The sequence below is a fragment of the Cibotium barometz genome, chromosome 29 (assembly GCF_041138505.1).
Source record: "Cibotium barometz isolate CiBa-2024 chromosome 29, ASM4113850v1, whole genome shotgun sequence".
In the NCBI taxonomy this organism is placed as follows: domain Eukaryota; kingdom Viridiplantae; phylum Streptophyta; class Polypodiopsida; order Cyatheales; family Cibotiaceae; genus Cibotium; species Cibotium barometz.
In genome coordinates, this window is record NC_141074.1 from 16263607 (window position 1) to 16289173 (window position 25567).

The window sequence follows — 25567 nt, forward strand, 5'->3', positions numbered from 1 at the left end:
GTGTGCCGCTTTTTTTCAGTTAAAACGAGCATTTCCAAAGAAACATCTACCCATGGCTCCCCCAAAGAACTCTATGCTATGGATGAAGGCAAACGAGACTCATCTCGAAGAGGTAGTGCTTTCAAAGCTTTTTCCAGCATGATTTTGAACCAAAATCAAATCCCATGTTTTTTAAATTGCTTTGCAGAGAAGGATTGCTTTGATAGACTGGCTGGCCAAGCTACTTGCTGATATTGATATATCTCGAAGTGCTCAAGTGGCTGCATTTTTTGAACTGGAAGCCGCTGCTAGGGCAGGTAACATGCTTAGACTTTCGAATGTTTTGGAGCCACAAAGTGCAAGCATTTTCCTATGTTCTGTGTGAATATAACCATCTCTAATAGAGCACGACAGGCATTTTATAATGTTCAATGATAGTAGCATGTGCTGCGTGCCCTCCCCTCGCCCCCCTTTCTTTTCTTACCCCAAAACACACACACACACACACACACACACACACACAAGAAAGAAAGATATATTAACGTCTTCAAAGGACCTAGAGGGTGTATGAAACCAAAAAGGTAGTACAATGCATCTATGATGAATACTGAACCACTGAAAAGGAAAAACTGTACGAAACTAGCTGCAGAAGCTAAAGTATCCTTGTGATGCTGCATGATGACAATGTGTGGTCATACAATGATACCATCCTTCTCCAGAATAGAATGCAGAAAGCAGCCATAGCATCTCCCTTGTGTGATGGGAGGTTGCCATGTCATTGAAGGATACTCTTGATCTGCAGCTGCTGGGTGGAGGGATGAGGCTTTTGAGATCTCGGGCGTCTAGCGCTTAGAAGGGATCGTGCATGCAAGAAATGAGGGTTCCAGGCTAACGGCTCTCTCTCTCTATCTCTCTCTCTCTCCCCCTGAGGACCAGCGGCACCTACATGAGGACCAGCGTAGAGAGTGCTCACTGATTTCTTCTGGACCCGAGCTCCAAGGGCAGACCCATCCACCCTACCTGGACCCCAGGCTGATGTAGGAGCCCGACCTAGAGGAGGGACACTGGACAGAGCCACTGAGCTATGCAGAGGTCGATGACCTCGACCTAGAGGTCTCCGCCCATGCCCGCGCCACCATAGAAGGATCAAGGCCATCATCTTACACCATCACAGGACTTCCTCACGGCGGCTCAGCTTAACCACTATGAGTGCCATGTTGCGGTGCCCCATGCGGGATATCTTAGGATGATATGCGAGTCTTATGCTCTTTGTACATGGATCAGCCCTAGCATCTCCACTTTAGCATTTTAGCTTTGTCATTTTCTTTCATTTTAGCACCCATGATGGTGTATTCCATGGACATGATGTAATCCTTTTGGTATCATAGGTCATTGTGGGGGGAACCTGTATGAGGGTGGGGCGGAGAAGCTGCGAGGTGTGGAAAAGGCATGCTTCTGCAACCCGGTCCTTAAAACCAGTGTTGATATCGCGGAGGGGGGGCCTTCGAGAACTTGATCCATTGAATCCCCGGTGTTTAGGGGCATATGCTCGTAGGAAGACGTGAGCATTTCCCAGTATGAAAGGGGTCTGGTGGACTCCAGGATGTCTGAATATTTGGAAAGTACAAGCTTTGGGAATGGGGGATTATCCTAGAATACAAAGGACCACACTCCTAAAATTTAGGAGAGTTGCTATTTTTGGCCCGACTCCGATGGAAATTCTGTTTGCGTCATTACATTTGGAATTGAGCAGATACCAAGAGTTGGCAAAGTGCCTATGACAGAATGTCTACCAGTTGGGATATTTTTAGAGATAAAATTTCTGGAAGGACCCATCTCTTAGATTGGGACATGTGGCAAGAAAGTGGACCAAAGTGAGACAAGTGGCCTGACACTTGTTAGAAAGTGGATCAAAGTGAGACAAGTGGCCTCAATTGTGGCTCTCCACTTGTCATTGTAGCCTTCTCTTGCCATTTTAGCTCATGGGAGGCCCAAATCTATAAATTGGAGCCCTCTCTCTTCATTAATAGAGGCTCTCTTGCTGCACACTAGCCTCTACCACCGTTACAGGCTGCCCTAATGATGGCTACTCTCTTTCTCTCTCTCTTGAAGGCTGCCCGTGAAGAATACCGGCTGTTGGGGACCGTTTTGGAGGCTTCCATCGCGAAGAAATACTGAAGGCAAGGGTATTTAATCAGTTATTATGATTTCTAGCCATTGTACTTGTTGTATCAGCCTTTGTACCTATTGTACCAGCCATTATATTGGCTGTACCAGTCCTTGTACTTGTTGTACTTATTGTACCACCCATTGTACCGACTGTATCAGCTTCTATACTTATTGTACCAGCCATTGTACTTGCTGTACTAGTCACTATACATGCTGTACCAACATTTGTACCTACTGTACCAACCACCGTACCGGTTGTACCAGCCACTGTACTTGCTGTAACAGCCACTGTACCAGCTGTACCAGCCATTGTACCTACTATACCGGCTGAATGGAGAGTTGTACTTGCTGTACCAGCTCTATTGCATGAAGACCTGTGGTTTTCGGGGAAGAATCAGTACCCACACGGAGGTATATGGATTATATTGTTGGCTCGGCATTTCTACAGCCTATGTTCCGGCTTTGTTGCCTCGTGTTGGGCTGTGTTATGGCATTTGTATATGGATAATCCGGCATCTCCCGTGGGGAGAGTAAGGCCCTCAAAGCTTGTACATGATATTATTCTCCTTGGGTAATAAATGTCCTCAAAGGCCCCCACATCCAGTCTCAATGCTCCGTTGCAGTTCCATACTGCAAGTCTCAGACTGGTCCCATAGGTCTCGCACCGTCAAGTGGTGCGTCTCTCTAGTATCACCACTCTGCCTCCTCTGTGAAATGCTAGCTTCCCTTTTTCTCTGGCTGCCCTAATCTCCGGCATGCACTCCCTCATATGTGCTAGCTGTGCCAAGGTGAGGTCATCTCCTAAAAAGATGCCCGTTTTCTTAAGGGCGGAGCGCTTGGCCAAGAAATCCTTCTTGGCCTCCAAGGTGGGAAAGCGTAAAATGAGAGCTCTCTCCTTCGAGCTCTCTCCTCCATTCTTGTCTTTCTTGCCCACTCTCCAAGCCCCCGTGTGTGTAGGCCTCGAAATGCCCATGCGTGTATAAATCTTTGGCTTCCTCCTCTACATTGTCACCATTGTTGGGGTAAAGGCGTTATGCCCACCCTTATAGTGTGTACAAGCCCATAAGTTATAGTACATAGTACACTTAGTACTTTTAATGTACTAAGTGCACTATGTGTACTAGTGCAATATACATGTGTGATAGGGGAGTCACACACTCATGCCTCATGAGTTGACTTATCCCCACAACTCTCTCTCTCTCTCTCTCTCTCTTGCTTCTCTGTGTATGTCTCCCATGAATGAACTCTAACCCTAATTCAGGTTTCTCCCCATCAACTGGTATCAGAGCCAAGAAGGCGGTGCTATTCATCTCTTCTCCTTGATAGCTGAACGAGCTGCTTGCTTTGCTGCTGTCATACTCTGTGGCATCAACACTCGCAGCAAGGCCTGCAGGGCATCAACACTCGCAGCAAAGCCCTTTAGTGTGAGCAGCTTGTATCAAGGTCACAGTAGCCAGGCGGACAAGTAGTCACGCGCAGCCAATCAAGTGAAGAACGCAAGAGCACGCACGGGCGTAGCTGGATGAGTCGGCAGCAGCCAGGCGAGTGTGGCAATCGTAACGCATGCGAAGGCAGCAGCACAAAGCGTCGACTTCAGGCGTGTAGAAGGCGCACGGCGAAGCAAACAAAACCCAGCCCAAGTCGCATGTAGACGTCATCAGCCAGGCGAGGCGTGAACGAAGGCAGCAGAGCGAGACTTGTGACGCACACCTTGTGGCTTTACGCCTGCAGCAGCCAGGCGGAACAGGCATCTCACAGTCGGAAGGTGGAAGGGGTACGCTTGAAGGCACCACCATTGCTCACGCGTGATCTCCGCTGGGTTCCCTGCCGTCGCCTGCCGATACCACCTCTAAGGGGCTGGCCAACCAGCATACTTGGCTGCCCAGGACAACCCACGCAGCCAGCCTACGTGGCTGCCCAGGCTGCCCAACCAGCACAGAAAGGGGGCGGCCAGCAGCCCACGCAGCCAGCCCACGTGGCCGCCCAGCACCGAAGGCGCCGCCGTACAGCACAGCAGCAGCAGCAGCAGAATCCTCCTTTTTTTGCAGCAGCATCATCATAACCCCCCTCTTTTCCTGCAACAGAAATAAGAAATTACAAGGTATCTTGCTTCAATTTTTTTTTTTTGGGACTTGCAATTGAGTAGGTACAATAATCAATTGAGCAGGTACAAGTGCCCAATTGCTCAATTTTGAGCAAAATTGGCAAAATCGGGTGACATTGGTCACAATCAGGATAAATTTGCAGGAAATTGGTCAAATCAGGATCAATTTGCAAGAAATTGGATGTCGAAATTTGGGGCTTTTGATGTAATTGTGCAATTAAGCACTCATACATGCTGTATGATGTGAAAAATCGCACATTTGGGCAAAATTGCAGCAAATTGCAGCAAATTGCAGTGCAAATCAAGGGGCTTTTGTGCCGATTTGGTTGATTTGCATGCAGGCAATCGCGTTTGATGCTATGGATAATGTGCTGATGCCTTACAAGCACTCAATGTGCCTGTAAATCAAGGGGCTTTCATGTATTTGATGTATATGTGGCCAGGGGGAAGCATCGTGAACACACAGGATGCCTTCATGTGCGCAAATGTACCATGTATGATCAGCAATTGATCTTAAATCAAGGGGCTTTTCAAGTTTGTATGCTTGTTGAGCTTGGCAAAGCAGCAGGCAAGACATTTATGCCTTGAATCCTCAAAAATCAGCTTGCAGTCAAGGGGCTTTTGCCCAATTTCTGTTCGGGACTGTTTTATGCAGTGTACAGGACTGTAAAAGTCTGATTTTCACTCATTTGGACAGCCAAGAGAGCATTTATTGCTATTGTACTTGCTGGTACAGATTTGGCACAGCTTTGTGCATGTTTTGGCATGGCTGTACACTGTTTTGAGTGACCAAAAGGTTCAATTTCAGCTGCTGAAATTGCCGGTACAGGTTTGGTACATCATTGGTGAGCACTTGGTACTGCTGTACAGTACTTTGGAAGGGCAAAAGAGCACATTTGAGGTGCTGTCCAAAATCTGCAGCAACCAGATTTTGGTGTTTTCATCACATAAAGTGGGAGAAAAGTTGCATTCTTGCTTCCGCAGTGGGAGATAAAGCTTGGGAGAATAACTGTAAGCACTTTGTGTGCTTTTGGTGCAGTGTTTGCACATCTTGGGTGCAGTGTTTGCACATTTGCAGGGAGTCAGGCATTGACAGGTTGCATTTTGCTATGGCAACCACAGGTGAGAGCTCTTCATTGCTTCACATCAAGAAGCTTGAAGGCTCGCATAATTATGATATTTGGCAAACCCAATGCTACAATGTGTTGCTCCAGAAAAAGCAGCACAAGCCTATCAAAGAAAGGGGTGTGATGCCCGCTTCTCTTACTGCTGAAGAGTGGGAAGATATGGATGAGCTGGCAAGATCTACTATCATGTTGTCTGTGTCAGACTCATTACTTTTCAGCATTCGTGAAGAGAAGACAGCTTGGGGAATGTGGCAGAGATTGCAGGACTTGTATGCCCAACAAAGTGCCTCAAGCAAAGTGTATTGGTTGAAGAAACTCATAGGTCTTCAGATGAAGGAAGGGGCTTCTATGACAGCCCATCTCAATGAGTTTAATGGTATTGTCAGCCAAGTCATCAATCAAAAGTTGGCAATGGACGATGAGTTCAAAGCCACTTTTTTGTTATGCACTTTGCTAGAAAGTTGGGACACATTCAGGACAGCCACTAGCAATTCGAATGCTATGCTGTCATATGCAGATGTTGAGGGTGCTCTTCTTCAAGAAGAGATGAACAGGAAGAACAACTCTGTTGGAAAGTCCAATGCAATGAATGCACGTGGGAGATCCCAGCAAAGGGGGAAAAGCCAAGAAAGGGGAAGGAGCAAGTCTCGCTCCAAAAAGGATTTGGAATGCCATTATTGTGGCAAGAAAGGACACATTAAAAAGCAATGCTACAAATGGAAAAATGATCAAAAAGAAAAGGGAAAAGGCAAAGACAAAGACAAGGATGAAGCCAAAGATGTAAAGCCAAAGGGCAAAAGTGGAGTCAAGATCGAAGAAATCAATGTGTCACATGCAGGTGGCAGTGAGGATGTGTCACATGCAGGTGGCAGTGAGGATGAGGTCCTATTTACTTCTTCACTTGATGCCCATTCACTTCTTACAGGTGGTCATGGTATGCACTCATGGATCATTGATTCAGGTGCCTCCTTTCATGTCACAGGTTGCAGAGACTTGTTTGTCAGGTATACTGCTGGCAATGAAGGAGTGGTTTATTTGGGTGATAACCATGCATGCAAGATACTTGGCAGAGGTGATGTGAGGCTTGTATTTTCAGATGGCTCACAGCTTATGCTCCATGATGTCAGGCATGTGCCTGAGATCAAGAAGAATTTGCTTTCTACTGGACAGCTTGATGATGCTGATTATGTTACCACATTTGGTAGTGGAAAGTGGAAAATTAGTAAGGGCTGCCAGAGGCTCTAAGGTGGACACTCTTTACTTTATGCACGCAGGTGTTTGTCACCATGCTAATGTAAATGCAACCGAGCTGCCGGAAATTTCTATGTGGCATAGCCGGTTGGGACACATGAGTGTCAAAGGAATGGAGCAATTGTCTTGTTTGGGTTACTTGCCTTCTCTAAAGTTTTCAAGTTTTCAGTTTTGTGAGCATTGCATATATGGTAGGCAACTACAGTGCCCCCACAAGAAAGCTCTTGGACAGAAAGATGCTCAGTTAGAGCTTGTGCATACAGATGTATGTGAGATGCCTCAGCTTTCTTTGGGAGGGGCAAAATACTTTGTGTCTTTTATAGATGATGCCACACGCAAGGTGTGGGTTTATCCTCTTCGTTTGAAGAGTGATACATTCTCAGTGTTTCAGAAGTTTGTTGCTCTTGTTGAGAATCAAACTGGCAAAACACTGAAGGCTTTGCGTTCCGACAATGGTGGAGAGTATATGTCCAAACAGTTTCAGGACTTTTGTGATGCTAAAGGCATCAAGAGGGAGCTCTCTACTCCTTATGATCCTCCACAAAACGGGACAGCAGAGAGGATGAACAGGACCATACAGGAGAAGGTCCGTTCTATGTTGTCACATGCTGCATTACCTCATGGTTTTTGGGCTGAAGCTGTTATGACAGCCGTTCACCTTATAAACAGGTCACCTAACACGAGGCTTGGTGGGAAAGTGCCAGAAGAAGTATGGACAGGGAAGCCTCCGTCATACAAGCACTTGAGAGTGTTTGGTTGCGTTGCGTACGTGCACATACGCAGGGAAATGCGCACCAAATTTGATCCTAAGTCTCACAAATGCATATTCCTAGGATATGGTGACAGAGGTGAAATGGGGTATAGACTTTGGGATCCCATGAATAGAAAGATCATACGCAGCAATGATGTCATTTTTGATGAAACATGCATGTATAAGGAGCCTGCAAGGCAACAGGAGCCTGGCAGAGTCATCTTTGATGATGATGGACATCATGGACAACATCAAAGGGCTGTAAATCAGCCATTACAGCAGGAAAACCAGCCCTTAAATGGTGCTGAAAATGGTCCAAATGGACAGCCAGAGATGGCAGAACATATCCCTATGGATATACCACAGTTAGAGGAGATACCGGGCATTATATTTCAGCCTTATGGCATGGAACAGGAGCCACCAATGGGTGATATGCAGGCTGGACAGCAACCTGCAAATGATGGTCATTGGGTACGGAGGTCCACTAGACCCTCCAGAGTCCCTGACAGGTTTGTTCCAGGGGTTGACTACTTGATGCTCACTGACTGTGGGGAGCCCTCATGTTATAAGGAGGCTTTACAGAGGGCAGACAAAGCTCTATGGGAGCGTGCCATGAAGTCAGAGATGGATTCTCTGCATAAAAATGGAACTTGGAAGTTGGTGCCTTTGCCTGCAGGCAAGAAGGTTTTGCCATGCAAGTGGGTATACAGGCTCAAAGTTGCACCAGATGCAAAGCCAAGATACAAAGCCAGGTTAGTGGCTAAGGGCTTCAAGCAGGAATATGGTGTGGACTTTGATGAGATCTTCTCTCCAGTGGTCAAAATGACCACACTTAGAGCTGTGTTAGCTTTGGTTGCACATGATGATCTGGACTTGATTCAGATGGATGTGAAGACTGCTTTTCTTCACGGTGATCTCCATGAGGAGATATATATGCAGCAGCCAGAGGGTTATGCAGTGAGTGGAAAGGAGAAGCTTGTATGCAAGCTGAAAAAGAGTCTTTATGGGCTCAAACAGGCACCAAGAGAATGGTATCATAAATTTGATACATTCATGAAATCCCAGAAATTCAGGAGAAGTGACATAGATCACTGCTTGTACACCAAGAAAGCTTTGGATGGCAGTCTCTTGATTCTCATTTTGTATGTTGATGATATGTTGATTGCCGGGAAATCTCGTAAAGAGATGGATGCCTTGAAGCAGAGGCTGCATCAAACCTTTGATATGAAGGATTTGGGTGATGCAAATCACATCTTGGGTATGCGGATACTTCGGGACAGAAATCAGCATGTGTTGTATTTGTCTCAGAAGGAATATATTGGCAAAGTTTTGCAGAGGTTCAATATGGACGGGGGGAAGAAGGCTAGTACTCCTTTGCCTCCATATGTGAAACTCAGTGCTATGGACAGCCCACAGTCAGATAGAGACAGGGCTGATATGGCCAAGATTCCGTATGCTTCAGCTTGTGGCAGTCTCATGTATGCCATGGTTGCTACTAGGCCGGACATTGCATTTGCAGTGGGAGTGGTTTCTAGATACATGGCCAACCCTGGCAAGAAGCATTGGGAAGCAGTGAAAGGTGTCATGAGATACCTGAAGGGCACACAGGATTTGTGCATTTGCTTTGGCAAACAGGATGCATTAGTGCATGGTTACACGGATTCGGATTATGCCGGTCATCCAGATAACCGGAAGTCTACTACCGGTTATGTATTTACATTCACAGGAGGTGCTGTGTCATGGATATCCAGGATGCAGAAGTGCACTGCCTTATCTACTACAGAGGCCGAGTATATTGCAGCCACAGAGGCTTGCAAGGAGGCATTATGGCTATCTCGGTTAGTGGTTGATTTGGGTTATACAGGGGATATTCCATTGTTGCATTGTGACAGTCAGAGTGCCATCCAGTTGGCAAAGAACCCTGTCTTTCATGCAAAGACGAAGCATGTGGATGTGAAGTATCACTTCATCAGAGAGGTGATAGAGAACAAGCAAATTCAGCTTGTTAAGATTCATACGGATGACAACCCGGCTGATCTGTTGACGAAGAGTTTGCCTCCGGAGCGGTTTGCTCATTGCAGACACTTGATGGGCATTGGATGAGGCCATTTTCAGCCTTGATATGGCCTTGTATATTATCATGTACATGCTGATTTTTTCTTTTCCTTTACTTAAGGGCACTTTGCCTTTAAGTGGGAGGTTGTTGGGGTAAAGGCGTTATGCCCACCCTTATAGTGTGTACAAGCCCATAAGTTATAGTACATAGTACACTTAGTACTTTTAATGTACTAAGTGCACTATGTGTACTAGTGCAATATACATGTGTGATAGGGGAGTCACACACTCATGCCTCATGAGTTGACTTATCCCCACAACTCTCTCTCTCTCTCTCTCTTGCTTCTCTGTGTATGTCTCCCATGAATGAACTCTAACCCTAATTCAGTTTTCTCCCCATCAACCATCCTTAAGACCGGTGATCCGCACATGAAGTTCCCTTGTCTTTCTTCTTTGTTCCTCCTCAATGGTTAGGTTGATAATCTTCGAGGTAGATGTTCTTTCGGCCTCCTTGTTCTTACCTTTCTTGACCACTTCTATCCATTTCTCCATCTATGGAAGACCCCAAGGGCCTATGACACCAAAAGTAATACAATGGTACCATGGATATACTAAGCCATGGAAAACTGAAAGAAAAAGTAAAATGAAAACATCTGTCAGTACATGTGATCAGTAGATGATCCTGTGTAGAGCGAGATATGCTGTGATTAACTAATGACGATACGTGCCTTGGCCAGAACTGATCTGATGGTGGAGTGAATGTCAGGCCTCTGTGATGGGAGCGTGTCATGTCGGCGGAGAACCTCACGAATCTGTCTTTGTGTGGTGGAGGGTCTTGATGCTCTAGGTCGGGGATGTCTGGCTCGAAGAATGGATCGAGCTCTCTCGCTAAGAACTCCTTTGGGGTGTGAAGATGGAGCATGGGTATGGGTGGTGGGCTCTGATGTTGTAGAGGAACTATTGTGGGCACTGGATTTCGATGTGGATGTGTGTACCACAAAGAAAACTGTGATGGCTCTCTGTGAGGTGTCGTGTCGGACCCGGGGTTCTCTCTCAGCATGCTACCTCAACACTACATCCTTGTGTTGTCTGAGCTCCATCAAGTACATGCTCAAGCACCTCTGATCCTCAAACTCTTATCACCCGTGTGAGTGGTCCGAATCCCTCTTGGAAGAGGCAGTGGAATGTCTCCCGTATCTCATAGTAAGCCGGGCAACTGAACATATAATGGGCCTCATCCTCTACTGCTCCTGTGATGCATACTGTGCATGTCCTCTCCTCATGTGGGATATCCTCAGCTCTGCTAGTCTCTACTCTGAGGCGGTGGGAAGATACCCTGAGCTGGCCGATCGTGATACGCATAGCATGTGACATGTGTATCTGTATGTATCCCGGGATCTCGATGAATCCTTCCTCGGAGAGTCTCAAGAAGTGATCTTTGTAGAACTCACACTTCTTGCCAATCTCTGACGGAGATACCCATGTCTGGTGTATGTGTAGCCCGAGTAGATCTAACTGGATGATCCGGTTGATCTCCTGTCGTGAGAGATCAAGGTATGGGGAATCCAAGCTATACGAAAACGGGAGGAGACGGTCCATCTGTATGCCATGTGCATGAAACCACTCGACTACCTCAGAGTACCATGCATGTGTCGGTAATGGTGGTGGCCGTGTCGTTGAGGAGGAGGGCAGTCGAGCTCGTCTCTATCGCTCCCTCTCGCCGTATAATTGCATAGAGGACTCTAGTGCTAGTCGTGGAAGCGATCTCTGTCAAGCGTGTATACATGTTGAATATAAGTGACACTTTGAAATTCTGAAAATGAGTGAATACCTCACTCTTCTCCTTCATAAAGTATACCCACACTTTCCTTGTGTGGTCATTAATAAATGTCACATAATACCTGCAGCCTCCCATAGACATGGTCTTCGTAGGACCCCATACATCTGAATGCATAACATCTAGTACATTTTTGCTCACATTTCTGTTACGTGGAAATACATGCTTTGTTTGCTTTCCAAATTGGCATGCTTCACATATTCTCTGCATACCTTCAATTTTAAATTTTGGCAGCCCTGTTACAATTCCTTTAGTTTGCATAGACTACTTCATTCTCTGTACATTCACATGTCTAATTCTTTTATGCCAAATGTCTGTGTCTGTAACAATTCCTGAACCATTTGCAAACATCTCACTTCAGGCATGTTTACATTCAATGTAAACATTCTGCCCACTCTGTTGCCTTTTGCAACCAACCTGCACTTGTCTTTAAAGTCTTCAACATAACAATCATCAGGGTTAAACCAAACGTGCAAACCCTGCTCAATCATCTGGCCAACTGAAGCCAGATTCTTTGTTATGTTCGGAATATGAAGTACATCTGCAAGGTACTTCACTTTGCCATCATGCATAGACAATGGCACATCTCCAACATGGGCAATTGGATGAGCAGTGTCATCCCCTGTTTCCACAAAACCTGATCTTTCAAGGTTTTTCATCTCCTTGAACCACTCCCCACGACTTGTCATGTGGTTCGAAGCACCTGAATCAACATACCATACATTATCTTTATGTGCTGCTTCTACATTTTCAGACATGGCATTAACGACATGTTGCATAACAAACAACCTTTCATTATCAATCAACATACCATACATTATCTTTATGTGCTGCTTCTACATTTTCAGACATGGCATTAACGACATGTTGCATAACAAACAACCTTTCATTATCCTCATTGTTTCTTCTCGAGGATGCATAGTTGTTTTGCTGCAATTTTCCATTTTGCATGTCAGCTTGCTTCTTATAACAATCTGTCTGCACATGTCCAGGCTTACCACAATAAAAGCATCCACGTGTATCATTATATTGCCTTTGCCAATTTCCACGACCTCTTTGACTCCCCCTGCCTCTGAATTGGCCTCTTCCACCTGCGTGTTGTTGTTGTGAATTCTGGGACTGTTGTTGTTGTTGCTGCTGGCCATAATTGTGATTACCTGTTCGGCCACCTCCTTGACCGCGTCCACGGCCTCCTCTACCTCGTCCTCTTCCTGAACTTGTGTAGAAGGCCTGTTGCTCTGAACTGTTTTTGTTTTGTGAAGACTGTTGGTCTTCACCCAAGCTCTTCTCTTCTATAATCAGCATAGACACCAAATCTGTAAAATTGGAAATGTTTTTCCGAGCCTGAATAGACGTTTTGAACGCCTTGTATTGTGGCCCGAGACCACGTAGACAGACTTCCACCTTATCATCATTATCTACTGAAACACCAATAGATGCAAGGGATTCCACAATACCCTTTATCTTCAATGCATAGTCATTCACAGACATACTCTTTTTCTCCACAGTATGAAGTTTATGCTTCAACTGTATCTTTCGTGCCTTGGTATTTGTTTCATAGAGTTTTACCAAGGTGTCCCACGCCTCCTTGGGGGACTTGGCATCCTGTATGTGCCCAATCATGGTGTCCTGTATACTGATAGAGAGCCAATACATAACTTTTCTGGCTCCTTGATTCCAATCCTTAAACTCTTTCACATCTGCAGCAGTCGGATTGATCTCCGGTATCTCCGGTGCCTCTTCATGCTCACCTTCTATGTAGTCCCAATAATCCTTTCCTATCAGGAAATTCGTCAACTTGAACCTCCAAGCATGGAAGTTGTTCTTATCAAGCTTCTCAGCAACAATCCGGTTTATGCCATCATTTGACATCTTGCCAGACACCCAAATTTACCAGAAACAGCACTCTGGTTTGTCCTGCACAAACTGTTGTATTTTCTGCAGCGGTACTGTAGTACACTCAAATGTCACAACCAGTGATCTCAATGTGCATACATACACCCAATGGCTACTGTTGACCTCCTTGCAGCACACACAGTGTCTGCAATGCAGTTCTTAAAACAGAGTTTTGCAGAGAATCGATGACTTACCTTCCTGCAGTGCTCGAAATCGCCTGCTTTCTGAAAAACAGAGGTCTTGACGCGTCCGAAACGCGTTTTCGGCCCACAAAATGAAGTCCGATAGGACAGTATAGTTGCCCTATAGCTTTACTCCCGCGAAGAAAGCTCCTCAATCAGAGATCGTTTGCCGGTGCCTCCCGTAGAGCTCCCGACAAGGGTGTAGTCACCAACACAAATAAGGAAGAGTAGTTGAAGCTTTTACCCTCGTACCGCTTCCTGTGCTTCTCTTGCTTGCAGCGTAGAGTAAGTACACACTCTTGGGTCTTCTACTTTTTAATATCCCCAGATATACCAGGGGTAAAAGAAGAATTTCAGATCCAAGGTTCTACAGCTAGGGATTCCAGATTGCACACTGCACAAGTTCCACTTGTTCATGCAGGCATTGCATCTACCATGAAAGCTGGTCAAACTCAACTTCCTAAACATACTCAATCCAACTCCTTGTTATCCCATTGGTCCATGCGATCATCAATGAAGGAGTCTCAGGTAAAGGGGTAAAGAGGACTTAAGAAGATAACCTCAAAATTTCTTGCCTCAGAAAGTGGAAAGAAAACTCATGTCAAATATCCCTAGAACAGGAGAATTGAGAACCAGTTCACATACCAAAGTGTCATAAACTTGTGTGACAAGCTGGTGTCTACTGATCGCTGCAGTACAGCACTGTGCTCTGAATATGAACAGCCACGTCGCCACTGTACGGCCATCTGTGCATGCTTGCTGGACTGTACAGATACCAACTCAATCTGTACAGACAAAGTGCACCTGCGCCGTCTGCACCCCCTGCAGCACCCTAACAACCTGTATGGCCAGTGGAGCAGCGCCTGTATGGCCAGGGCCAGGTGGCATCTGTATGTGGAGATAAGCAAAGAAGACGGGGAGGGCGGCATCTTGGCCATTGGGGTTCAGCGCTGTGCCAATTGTGAATGATTGTTCAGTTTCTTATCATTTATGCGATCCAAATTTAATTCAATTGTGTTGATTAAATTGCTTCTGCCAGGGTTTCCTGGTATCACTTTCAACCATTATGTTTGTTCTCATGTATGCATAATTATTTTAAAACTCTATTCAGAGTGAAGTTTTTGCAAGGTTGATGTGGCGTAAATTTTAGCACAATGGTTCAGTGTGATGATTTTTTGTTTGCAGCTATGGATGTGATCAAGGAGGCACAGCTTTCCTCGACTACTGCTGGTGACCCGAGCTTGAAGTCACATGTTTCATCGCTTGCATCAGCCACTTCAGAAACAGAACGCAGAAGTGATGCAAGCTGCGATGTGCTTGGGATAGAAATCCCAAAAGAGACTTCTAAACAGGGTGTGGAAATAGAAATACAAGGTTTGGAGGAGTCCAGAGGGATTAGCCATGAACTTCATGACTACGATGTGCATGTAGCCAAAAGTGGGGATAAGCAAAGGCTATCTCCAGACAAGGATGAAAGATTTTCACTCAAGGACACCACTCTAATACTGGATCGGGATATAGTGGGAACCAATAGTGATATTGAGCAGAAATTGCAGCCTGTGGTTTCTGGCCCCGAGGAGGCAAGGAGTTGGCATGGCCGAAGGCCCTCACTTGACAGTATTGGGAGCGAGATGAGCTCTGCCAGAGGGAGTGACTTCTCCTTTGCAACTACTGGTGATGGACCTGCAGAAAACTCTCAATGGGACATCTTCAACAATACCAGCAACCAAAGCTTGGATTGTTTTGGAGCTGAAGTGTTGAAGGGTGTCCAGGCATCTTTGCCACTGGATCAGCGGGGGAACGTGAGGAGATTGCTGGCGAACCTGCATAGAAGGCTGAATACGGCAAAAACTGACATGGAGGACTTGATAACCCGCTTGACTCAGGAGACCACCGTGAAGGAATTTCTAGCAGCAAAGGTGCTACTGCTGCATAGTGTGACACAGTAGACTTCTGAGATGCACATGCATAGGGACTTTTGAAATCAATCGGTGTCACTGTTTGATGTTTTAGGTCCGGGACTTGGAAGCTGAACTGGATATTACTAGAAGAAAGAGCAAGGATATGCTACATCGAGCATTATCTATGGAGCGGGATAATCTTAATAACCTCCAATGGGAGCTGGAGGAAGCCCGAGCATCTCTGGCTAGTAGTAACGAGCTGGCACGTGCACAACAGGTATGCTATCTCCAAATATCGTGTCTTTTGGGTCGGTTCTCTATGCTTACATGCCCTTGTTGATGGTTTTTGTGGATTGTAAACCTGTCAGGAGGCCAGAATCCTGGTGGAAGAGAAGATGAAAATCGTTGAAATGGAGAAAGAGCAGGCAAAGTTTGAGGTTATCGATCTCAGGGAAAAGCTACAAAAACTTGAAAAAGACAGAGACATTGTTGAAGCTAAAGCAAAGGCCGAGGTGAAGGTGCTTGCACGAGAAATCAAGACTTTAAGAAAGTCTCAGCCAGAGCTCAAGGAAGAATTAGAGATGGCCATCAAAGACAAAGTTAAACTAGAGGTACATAGCATTGTCACGAGTTTTGAGCTTTTTATGGTGCTGCAGATGATGTGATTTAAGAACAGATTTAGTTGAAGAGGCGTTTGAAGCAATGGCTTTGTACTTTGTTATATGGCAACATAGATTAGGCCCTTGATTATGTTTTGCAAGAGTGTCCAGACTACATAGGGAGGACTGAACTTCTGAGCCTTACCTAGGTTTGGTAGATGATGGTGAGTTGAGCGTGCACTGTAGGAAGTTTCAACATACTTCAAAGAAAGAGTCTGTTTTTTAGTTAGATTTTTGGACCTTCATCTGAGAAATTGTACTGGTGGATCTGAGAACTTTATGAGTGAAGTCTATCATTGGAGTTAGTGTCAGGCACATCAACAAGGGAGTTTTCAGGGCGCGCTTGCACAAGAGGATTGTCATTGATTGCTGATGCTTCATGAAGAGAAGCTCTTGAAGCCCTTGCAAGTTCTTGCAATGAGCATGGATAACCAAAGCTGTGATCTCAGAGCATGTGATGCATTAACTGGCCTGGCTCAACGTAAGCAAGCCCTAGAAGGATCTGCTCTTTTATTTTGCATCTATTTGAAGGCTGTGCATCTTAAGATAGTTGCAATCTTAGTGGGGGGGAATGTGACACTTTGGCCATTCACAACCATACACACATTTTGAAAGAGGGAAAAAGCAACGCGAAGGTTTTTTGTTGGAAATTAGCAGGAGAAACCACCTGAAATGTGGTGGAAAGAGGATGGAAGGTGGAAATGGGCTTAACTAACCACATGGTTGGGCTCTGAAAAGTGAGCTCAAGGGGATGTTTTGAGAATTCAAAAGTGAGAAGTAGACACCGATTCAAATGGCAATCATCTGCCTCTAATTAACTTGCACTATAAATAGGGCGCCCTAGCCCTCAATTTCAGAGCAAGAGCACTTGCAGCAGTCAGCATCCTATGTCCTTGCATGTGGGAGGAACATTGTAGTAGAGTATGGGTACAAAACCTTCCATATAGTACTGTACGGTGAAGTACTAGTACTGTACGCAACTAGAGGCTGTAGGAGGTCACTGGGACTGATGTCTGGCTGTTTAAGGTTATCATCTTTGGAATTCTCAACTACCTAAATACTGCCTCAAAGAAGCTCTTTGTTATGTAGGGAGTGGGACCTATGAAAATGATATACCTGCACTATGGGTGGCGTTTAATCAATTCATTTGTGCCCAATTATTTTGTGCATTCTAGCATGACCTCCCGTTTTTGATATTTTTTTCCAGGCTCTCATTCAGAATGAGAGGCAGAAGCAAGAGCAGCAAAGGATGGACCAGGCTAAGTTTTTGCATGAAGTTGCAAACCTCCGCAAAAGGCTACAGGAGTGCAGTGTAGAGTTCCTGGCAAAGCAGAATGATAAGTCAATTTCAAAAAATGCTGCGGTAAGAGATGTGATGGATCTTCTGATGACATCAGACAATCGCATAGGGCTCCTGGCAGCAGAGGTATGGGATATTTTTATTCTCTGTTTTTGTCAACTTCTTTTTATTGAATTGTGATGTGCAAGTGGAACATGACCATGTGCATCTTTAATATTGTGCTTTAAAATGTCTAAGCCTTTGTGTTTTCAATGGATTGCTCTGCTACATCAGTTTTCTTTGATGCCTTCAACAATGAGTAAATGGTATCTTTCCCTATGCATGTCAATATTTGTGGTATTGAAAGACTGGGAGTTACAAACTTCTCTCTTTAGAAATCCAAATGCTTCTCTTGCTATCTTCGCCATCTGTGAGTTAGAAGACAACAATGGTGGAACGTGTTTATGACCCCAAGTATACTTTGCGATAGAGCTTATACAATGTCCATGCTGTAAAAAGATTTTACATGTACTCATACATTGAAGTACATACTTCAAAATGCAAGTGTTTATGACAATTGCAAAATGAAAGAGAAAGATACGGATGCACAAGAAATGTTTTGGCAGATGCTTGCTCTTTGACACTGGAGAAGTGCTAGAAACTCAGTTCATTGGTTTTGGTTTATCTATGAAGATTTGTCTACTAAGGTGACATATCTTTATGCATGAACCTGCACCTACTCTTGGGCATTGATGTGTCATAGCACGTAGTCTATGACATGCATGATGGAGTTGATGATTTGAAGCTTTGTGAGTGGACTCTTATGGAGTCAAGATTGCACTTTGGTTTTTGTTAAAGTTTGGGAAATAACCTGAACTTTCCATTGGTATATAGACCCTCATTGCCATATCCAAACGGCTAGTGGACAGGTGACTCACATTACACGTAGAATTTTTGAGACCTTGCAGTGGTCTCCTGTGAGACTGACTGTTAGACAACCCGATCAGAGGCGGACACACCAGTGTGATCACTGATACCCATTGTTAGACATCCCGATCAGAGTTGGACACACCCACTGGCATAGGTGACCTTTTTTGATCTCATTGCTTCTTCAGAGGAGATTGTCAGAGGACAAGGTATCTCTGTATCTAATGGATGATATGTTCCCTCATCTCACTAGAGACTAGTGATTATTGGGTTTCCTTTTCTTTTTTGAAGTCATCTTGTAGGATTTCGGCGATTGCTTATGCATCTTTTATTACAGTATTACTACCCATCATGTATTCATTTTGGTCTTGGAGGCCAATTTGGCCCCTTCTACATGTTAATACAACCTCTCTCTCTCTCTCTCTCTCTCTCTCACACACACACACACACGTGCGCGCGCGCTCACATGCACACACATGTGCACACTCATGGTTGTGGTGCTGTTACGAGGGATTTCCTGGATTTGTGCAGGCACAGCTTCTTGCAGATGAAAAGGAAGAAGATAAGGCAATCTACAAGTCTTTTGGAAAAGAGGACTTGCCGAATGGTTTTCTTACTAGCAGCAGCATGCCAAGGGTGCAGGATCAGGACTTGCAGAGTGAGAGAGCTTTCAGAAAGATGCTCTCCGAGATCTTCATGGACAATGTGCAGTTGTATAAAGTTGTGAACTCCATGACATTGAATGCCACTGTGATGGATGCCAAGACGGAGAAAGGCGGACAGGAAGAAGCTCCGGTCAAGAAAAACACCAGTATGTTGAATCGATTTTTGTGAAGGGAAACTGTTATCATATGCCACAATTCCGGGATACGTTAAAATGTCTTGCAAAAATTCCGGCCTTTGAATGCCATGCTAACTGACGACAAAAAAAGACATCAGTATGAACTGAGGATGCAGTGTGGACATCCCATCATCGGAATAAATACAGCATGGTTTTGGCAAAGGTCTATATCCCAGTGATCGGAAAATTTCTGTGCATTTGTGCATGTTAAAGATCAGACTCGTGCCCAGGCATTGCTGGACGGGATCAGACCAGTTTGGACTCGTCCTAAAACAAAGCAAAATCCACGGCTCCCCCTCAATACAATGTTGTGAGATGTGTTATTCGTCACCAAGCTCCGGTGCTTGTGGATCTCCCAGTCAGTAAGTTCGTAGTTAGGGAAACGGAAAGGGAGACTTCTGTGATTTGCTTTTTCAAATGGCCATGTAAAAAAAATGTTGGATGGTCATGACAACCATCTGAATATAAGAATATAAAGAGTTTTTTGCGTGCTTCCTACAATTTTGGTGACACTGCAGTTTCAGTGACGTGGAATCATGTATCACAATTAAGTAACGAGAAGTGAGCAGTACAAGGATATTTTTGAATTTGTGGTCTCCTCAAAGCGATGCATTTTTATATCGTGTGCGTGCGTGTTTGCCAAAAAGTGTGAGAAACTCGGCATGATGTATCTATGAAGATTGTTCACTAAGGCAGGCGCCTGTATATATGAACCATCACCTACTCTTGGATGCTGATGACATGAGTGGGGATATGAGAGCATGCACCTATGTAGTTGATGATTTGAAGCTTTCTGCGTAGACTCTCATGGCATTAGAACCCTTCATCGATGTTCTTCTCAATAACAATTCCTTGCTGAAAGGTACCTATGAGCATGCACTCGTTGAAGTCTCAAACCAGGCTTCAGCATTTCTCTCAAACATTTTGTTCTCTCCACTCGTCATGGTAAGAGCTAGAGATCATCAGGGGCTTATAGAGCTTTTTGCGTATGCGTGGGAAAATTGCCCATCTTAGCTGATTCTTCTGATGAGGTCGTCTGCCAAGGTTTTCTAAAACACAACCCTCATCCACAAGGATGGAGATTCCATGGAACAATTACTTAGAACCATCATCATGAGCCACTCTTGACTTTTGATGAGAGACAAATAGTGGTCCTCTTTTAAGGGAAAGCAATAAGGAAGCACGTGAAAGTTGTGTTCCACCCAAAAGTTCTCTCTTTTGACACCTTGACTTCCCAAATGAGTTAATATGATGTGCAATAACTCTCTATGAGCAGAGGTTACAGGGTGTTTGTGGCATGTTTGGGAAAACTAAAAGCATTGTTGGACCAACTTATTTGAGCTTTATATGGGTTTTTTTGTTATTATAGAGGACTCTTCATGAGCTTTATAACGATGCGGTGGTTGATTTTGTTTAAGGTCATAAGTGGATTGTAAAAAGGCTTTTATGATGTTTCACTATATGTAGATAATAATATGTTGATTTCCTCTTCTTTTGAAGGGCTTCCAAATGCAATCGGGTGCACTACATATCTTTTTTGAGTAGAAGGGAAGTGAATCTGAATAAGGCTACGAGAGGATATTTATATCTCTTAGGGAAATGTGAGGGGTGGTGGATTATTACCTAGTTGTTATGGGCACAAATGTTTTTCTCGAGGTTTGACATCACTAACTGCACGAGTAGCTATTCTCCAAAAAGACAAGTGATTGTGCAAAAAGACTCCCAAAGCTTGATTAGTCATCATTTAGTCTAGGTATGTAAGAGTGAACATGTAGTCTAGGAGTAAGAGCTTCATTGGTGGTGTGAGCCAATCATGGCTCTTCTACGTAATAACTAGAAGAGGGAGAAACACATAGACCCAACAAGCCACCTTAAACCTTATCGAATTGTCCATAAACAAGCGAGATGGTCGATTATCGATTCACCATGTTTTTCCCTAAAATGCTCCCACTGTTTCTTCAATTCATGCTTGCAATCTATTGGAATAAATTGCTTCAAGACTGTCCTGTGACAGTCATCCTAGCAAGTCACAGAGTGATGCCAAAGTTTTTTAAAAATAAAATGGTTTCACTCATGTGTGTGTGTGTGTGTGTGTGTGTATCCTTGTGTATTACAAGATCATTCATATTTTCAATACCTGAGGGAGAGCTCCAAATTTCTTGCATGTTTCGAGGAACCCGCCTCCAAGTAGCTAGGTGATCCCAAGGTCCGAGCCTTTGACGATGAGCCCCAACTGAAGGAGACTGCATGATAATAGTCATAATGTCTCAGGATTGGGACATATCTCATGGTATATTTCCTTGTGGGAGCTCCATTAGGACGAGGGTTGTTAGATGTGTGGACGTGTGAATTATTTCACTGTTATTCCAAAGGTTTACTTGTAGGGCAGACAATGACATGGGGTGGATGTGTAGTGCACCAAGAGTTAGGTGGGAAAGGATTGATCACCCTGAGTTGGCGTTGCAAGTTTCAAGGCAACTATATATGGCTTACCGCAATGTATGTGGGAAAGTGCTTGTACTCCTTTCTCACTCACGTGTGAATTATTTCACTGTTATTCCAAAGGTTTACTTGTAGGGCGGACAATGACATGGGTGTAGGGTGGATGTGTAGTGCACCAAGACTTAGGTGGGAACGGATTGATCACCTTGAGCTGGCGTTGCAAGTTTCAAGGCAGTTTTATATGGCTTACCACAATGAATGTGGGAAAGTGCTTGTACTCTTTTCTCACTCCTTTGAGAAGTGCTTGTGCCATCACTTCATCTTTGATGGTCTATATCTATGTTCATAAGCTCATCTTTGAGGTTTTTGAGCTTCAGCAACAAGTACTCATGTACACTTTCATTGGAGTTATTTGGGGTATCATTGAGCTTCTCTCTCAAGTGCATAGCTTTGATGGTGCTTTTAGCTTCAAACACTTTGGCAAGGATGTCCCATGCCTCTTTTGCTATGGCAACATTTTGAATGTAGCCCATCATATTGTCGTTAACATTGATGTTGATGAAGCCTTATGCTTGGGTTGCTCTTCTATCCCAATCATTTCTTTGCTCTCGAGCATGAATTGGTATGGTTTCATCTCCATTCACTATCTTCCACATGTTCTTGATCATGAGAAGGGTCTGCATTTTGGTGTAATTGTTTTGGTTGAGCTAAGTTGCTTAAATCTCCAAGGAAGGGTAATATCACTAGGAGCCATTGATTTGGATAAGATGTAAGCTAGGATCTACAGAAACCACACACACTCTCAAATACTCTCAGCTATGAATCTCTCTTATCAAAAAAAATGGAGGACTTAAAGTGGTATGAACAATTGTGCCTATAGCTTCTCAATTCTCAAACACACAAGGTAGCTATGATATGTGCAAAAGCATGGGATAAGAATAATCACGCAGGATGATTGAATAAACAACAATTAAAATAGACAAGATACATACACACAATGAGTTGAATAATTGAGATAATTGTGTAGGCAAAAGCTAGTCAATTATATTGATTTGAAATAATCTGTACAATGAGGCCAAATTGGATCTTATGAAGCTAGGCTAAAGTATTGAGATAGGCTAATTATCTGATTTGATCAGTTACACTCCCTTAATCCTCTAATTGATGAGGATGTTACAACCTGCTTATATAGTGGACGCTAGATTACCTACTTCCTGCAGGACTGCAACTCAATACAGAGCTGATATCTCTCAATCTATTGGTCCAATCATCACCAAAAGTGGTGGGCGGGTTGAGCTAATAGTGCTCTATAACTTCTTAGAAGAAACCATGGTCGAATTCTTCATGGTTGGTGAGATATACCTAAATTAGTGACCTGTTTCTTATTTGGTTTATACTCACGTCCAATTAATCCTCATTTTAATCCTTGGTTGAAGGTGGTTGGCTGATGAGGTTGTGAACACACTTTGATTTAGGTTGGAGTTGATTTGGCCACCTTTTAACAATAGTAGAGTGTTCCCACATAGTGACTTGTTAAGTGTCATTTGCACACATTTTTTTAACAGGCACAACCTAGGCACACCCCTCTTATCATCTCAGAAATAAAAAAATCATCACTTTCAAAAGCATGATTATGCAGACCGCATAATTAGGGTACCCAAACTTTATAAAACCTTAAAATTGACTTCACCAAAGTGAAATTGAAGATGCCAATGGCAATTTTGAGGGTGAAAATCCCCAAAAATCACATCGTGATTTTTAGCCTGCATAATCACACGTGTGCTTATATCAACCAATCACACCTATGCTTGCTGTTGATATCAGCAATCACGTGTGACACATCAAGAATCATGCTAGTATGTGGCATTACTTGTAGAATCACAACGGCTATAGGATCAACATAAAAACATCAAATTCAAGGACAACCCCTTCCCATGCCTTTGGTGCATGAACAAATGAAAATCAAGCCATGTGTAGGCACCATGATTCTTAATCCTGCAGAATCATGGTCGGGTTTACCACATCATCAATCACGGTGCCATGACATCTCTATAGAATCACGCTATTGCCCACTATGATTGTATAATCACGGGTGATGATCCATCATGAAAACATCAATTTCATAGTCCTTAACCCTCCCCACATGTTTTAATGCACAAACAAGTGAAAATACTCATGTGTTACACACCATGGTTCTACAACTTGCAGAATCATGGTCACGGTATTGACATAATCCAGAGTGTTAAAAATCACCCTCGAGTGCCCTCATACACATCTTTACTAATACCAAAGTCATAGCCTAACACTAGCAAACTCATAATAAGAGAACACTAACTCATAACAAAGCAAGAAGGTGATCCTACCAGTCCTTTGACTAATAAATCTTATATTTCTCAGTGTCATGGCAGGGAAGGAGATAAGCCCTACCTCTTTTGATAAAGAACTAGAGTCACCAAAACTGACCTCGAGCAGAGAGGGCAAGGTAGCCAAGCTAGTGCTAGAAATCCAGCTACCTTGCCCACTCATGGATAAATGCTAGGGGATACTACTCAACCACATAGAGAAAGTGGACAACAAAAATGTCTATTTCTAGTACCATTTCCTGAAGTGCATGGGTTAGTTAATGATGACAAAGTTAAGGAGAAGTTGGCACAAAAAGGGCTAGGTTTTCAGTACCATTTCCTGAAGTGCATGAGTTAGTCAATGTTGATGAAGTGAAGGAGAAGTTCGCACAAACAAGGCTAAGGTAGTTTTACAGAAGCAATCCAATGCAATGTCAACAACAAGTTATGTGCAGAGTTCCTGGCATCCTACTAGAAAGGTACAAAAAGAGGAACATTAACCTAACTTAAAAGGCCCAAGGAGATGGTTTTCATCTTCGAGAACCTCCTAAGAGAATCCTTGCTATCAAGGAGAGAAAAGCTGACACCTTTTTCCAAGAAAATAGAATTCTTAAAGAGATCTATTTGGCTGACAAGGTGAACAAAAATGGACCCGAATTCTCATTTCTCAAGGATGCAAAGTTAGAGAAAGCTATGATTATGCAAGAAAACCACTGGGCCAACATGTTAAAACAAGGACTTCACCCATTATCTAAGTAAGCACGGTAACAAGATAGTGAACCCTTATATCATGACCAAGGTGCTTAGCCATGCAATAGGGATCCCCTTACCAGGAGATAATTTGGGAAACTTGAAGATTTGCCCTTGTCACGATGTGATTGATGGCATGGCAAATCACGGTGTGATTGATGATGTGGTGATCATGATTTTTTTTGAGATGATGTGGAAACAATCACGGCATGATTGATGATGTGGTCAATCACAACATGACTGTTAATGATGTGGTGGTCGTGATTTTTTGGTATTTTTTGATGATGTGGGGATAATTATGGTGTAATTGATGACATGCCGAATCACGGCATGATTAATGATGTGAGGATCGTGATTTTTTCACGATTGTTTTAATGACGTGACAACATTCAGGATTGATGATGTGATAGTCATGACTGATTGATGATGTGGTAAATCACAACATGATTGATGACATAGAGGTCGTGATTTTTTTCTTGAGATTTTTTCTCGGGTTGCCATGTGGCACACACCACTCTACTCGTGGGTAGTTTGCATTTTGGTTAAGGTGGTTTCTTGGTTTTCACAGGTGTGAAAGTTCAAAAAGGTGGTTTTCCCAAAAAGGTGAGTGGGACAAAAGTCAACACTCCACTTCATTCAATGCCCACCATGACAACTTTCAACCTTTTCTTGGCTTATGCCCATGCCCCTCTTACACATCTCTTACACGCCTCTTACACATCTCTTATACATGCATTGAATACATGACAACTACGCTCCAATTAACATTAATGCGTTGTGTAAAAATTAGCTTAAGTGCACTAATCAAAGATTAACACTTATGCTAATTTTTCTCTTTGTGGCTCAATTTTTGGGTTGTAATTAATTCTTAATCATGAATTAATTCACACAATGTTGCGTATGAGCAGATTACTAATGAAAATGATGCTAAACTATTTGTATAGGTTATTGTGCCATTAATCTAATAATTAAGGATTAACTTATACCAACTTTTCTTAGTGTAACAAGGCAAAAGAGAGCAAGAATTCACCAAATGATGTACTTGGGTGTTTTGATGCATCTAATGCTCTCAAAA

The 25567-nt window shown here is 43.7% G+C and overlaps 1 protein-coding gene across 2 annotated transcripts in view; it reads left to right on the plus strand.

Moving 5' to 3' along the window:
* LOC147621903 (PX domain-containing protein EREX-like) overlaps window positions 1–19456 on the plus strand; it is a 76309-nt gene extending 56853 nt beyond the window's left edge. For both annotated transcript variants that reach the window (XM_086822920.1, XM_086822921.1), the window contains 7 exons: window positions 20–112; window positions 188–296; window positions 14537–15270; window positions 15365–15529; window positions 15621–15863; window positions 17119–17337; window positions 18649–19456. In XM_086822920.1, coding sequence (XP_086679046.1) covers window positions 20–112; window positions 188–296; window positions 14537–15270; window positions 15365–15529; window positions 15621–15863; window positions 17119–17337; window positions 18649–18951 — 1866 coding nt within the window. In that variant the 3' untranslated portion in view covers window positions 18952–19456. The remainder of the gene's footprint in view (window positions 1–19; window positions 113–187; window positions 297–14536; window positions 15271–15364; window positions 15530–15620; window positions 15864–17118; window positions 17338–18648) is intronic.
* The last annotated feature ends 6111 nt before the right edge of the window (window positions 19457–25567 follow it).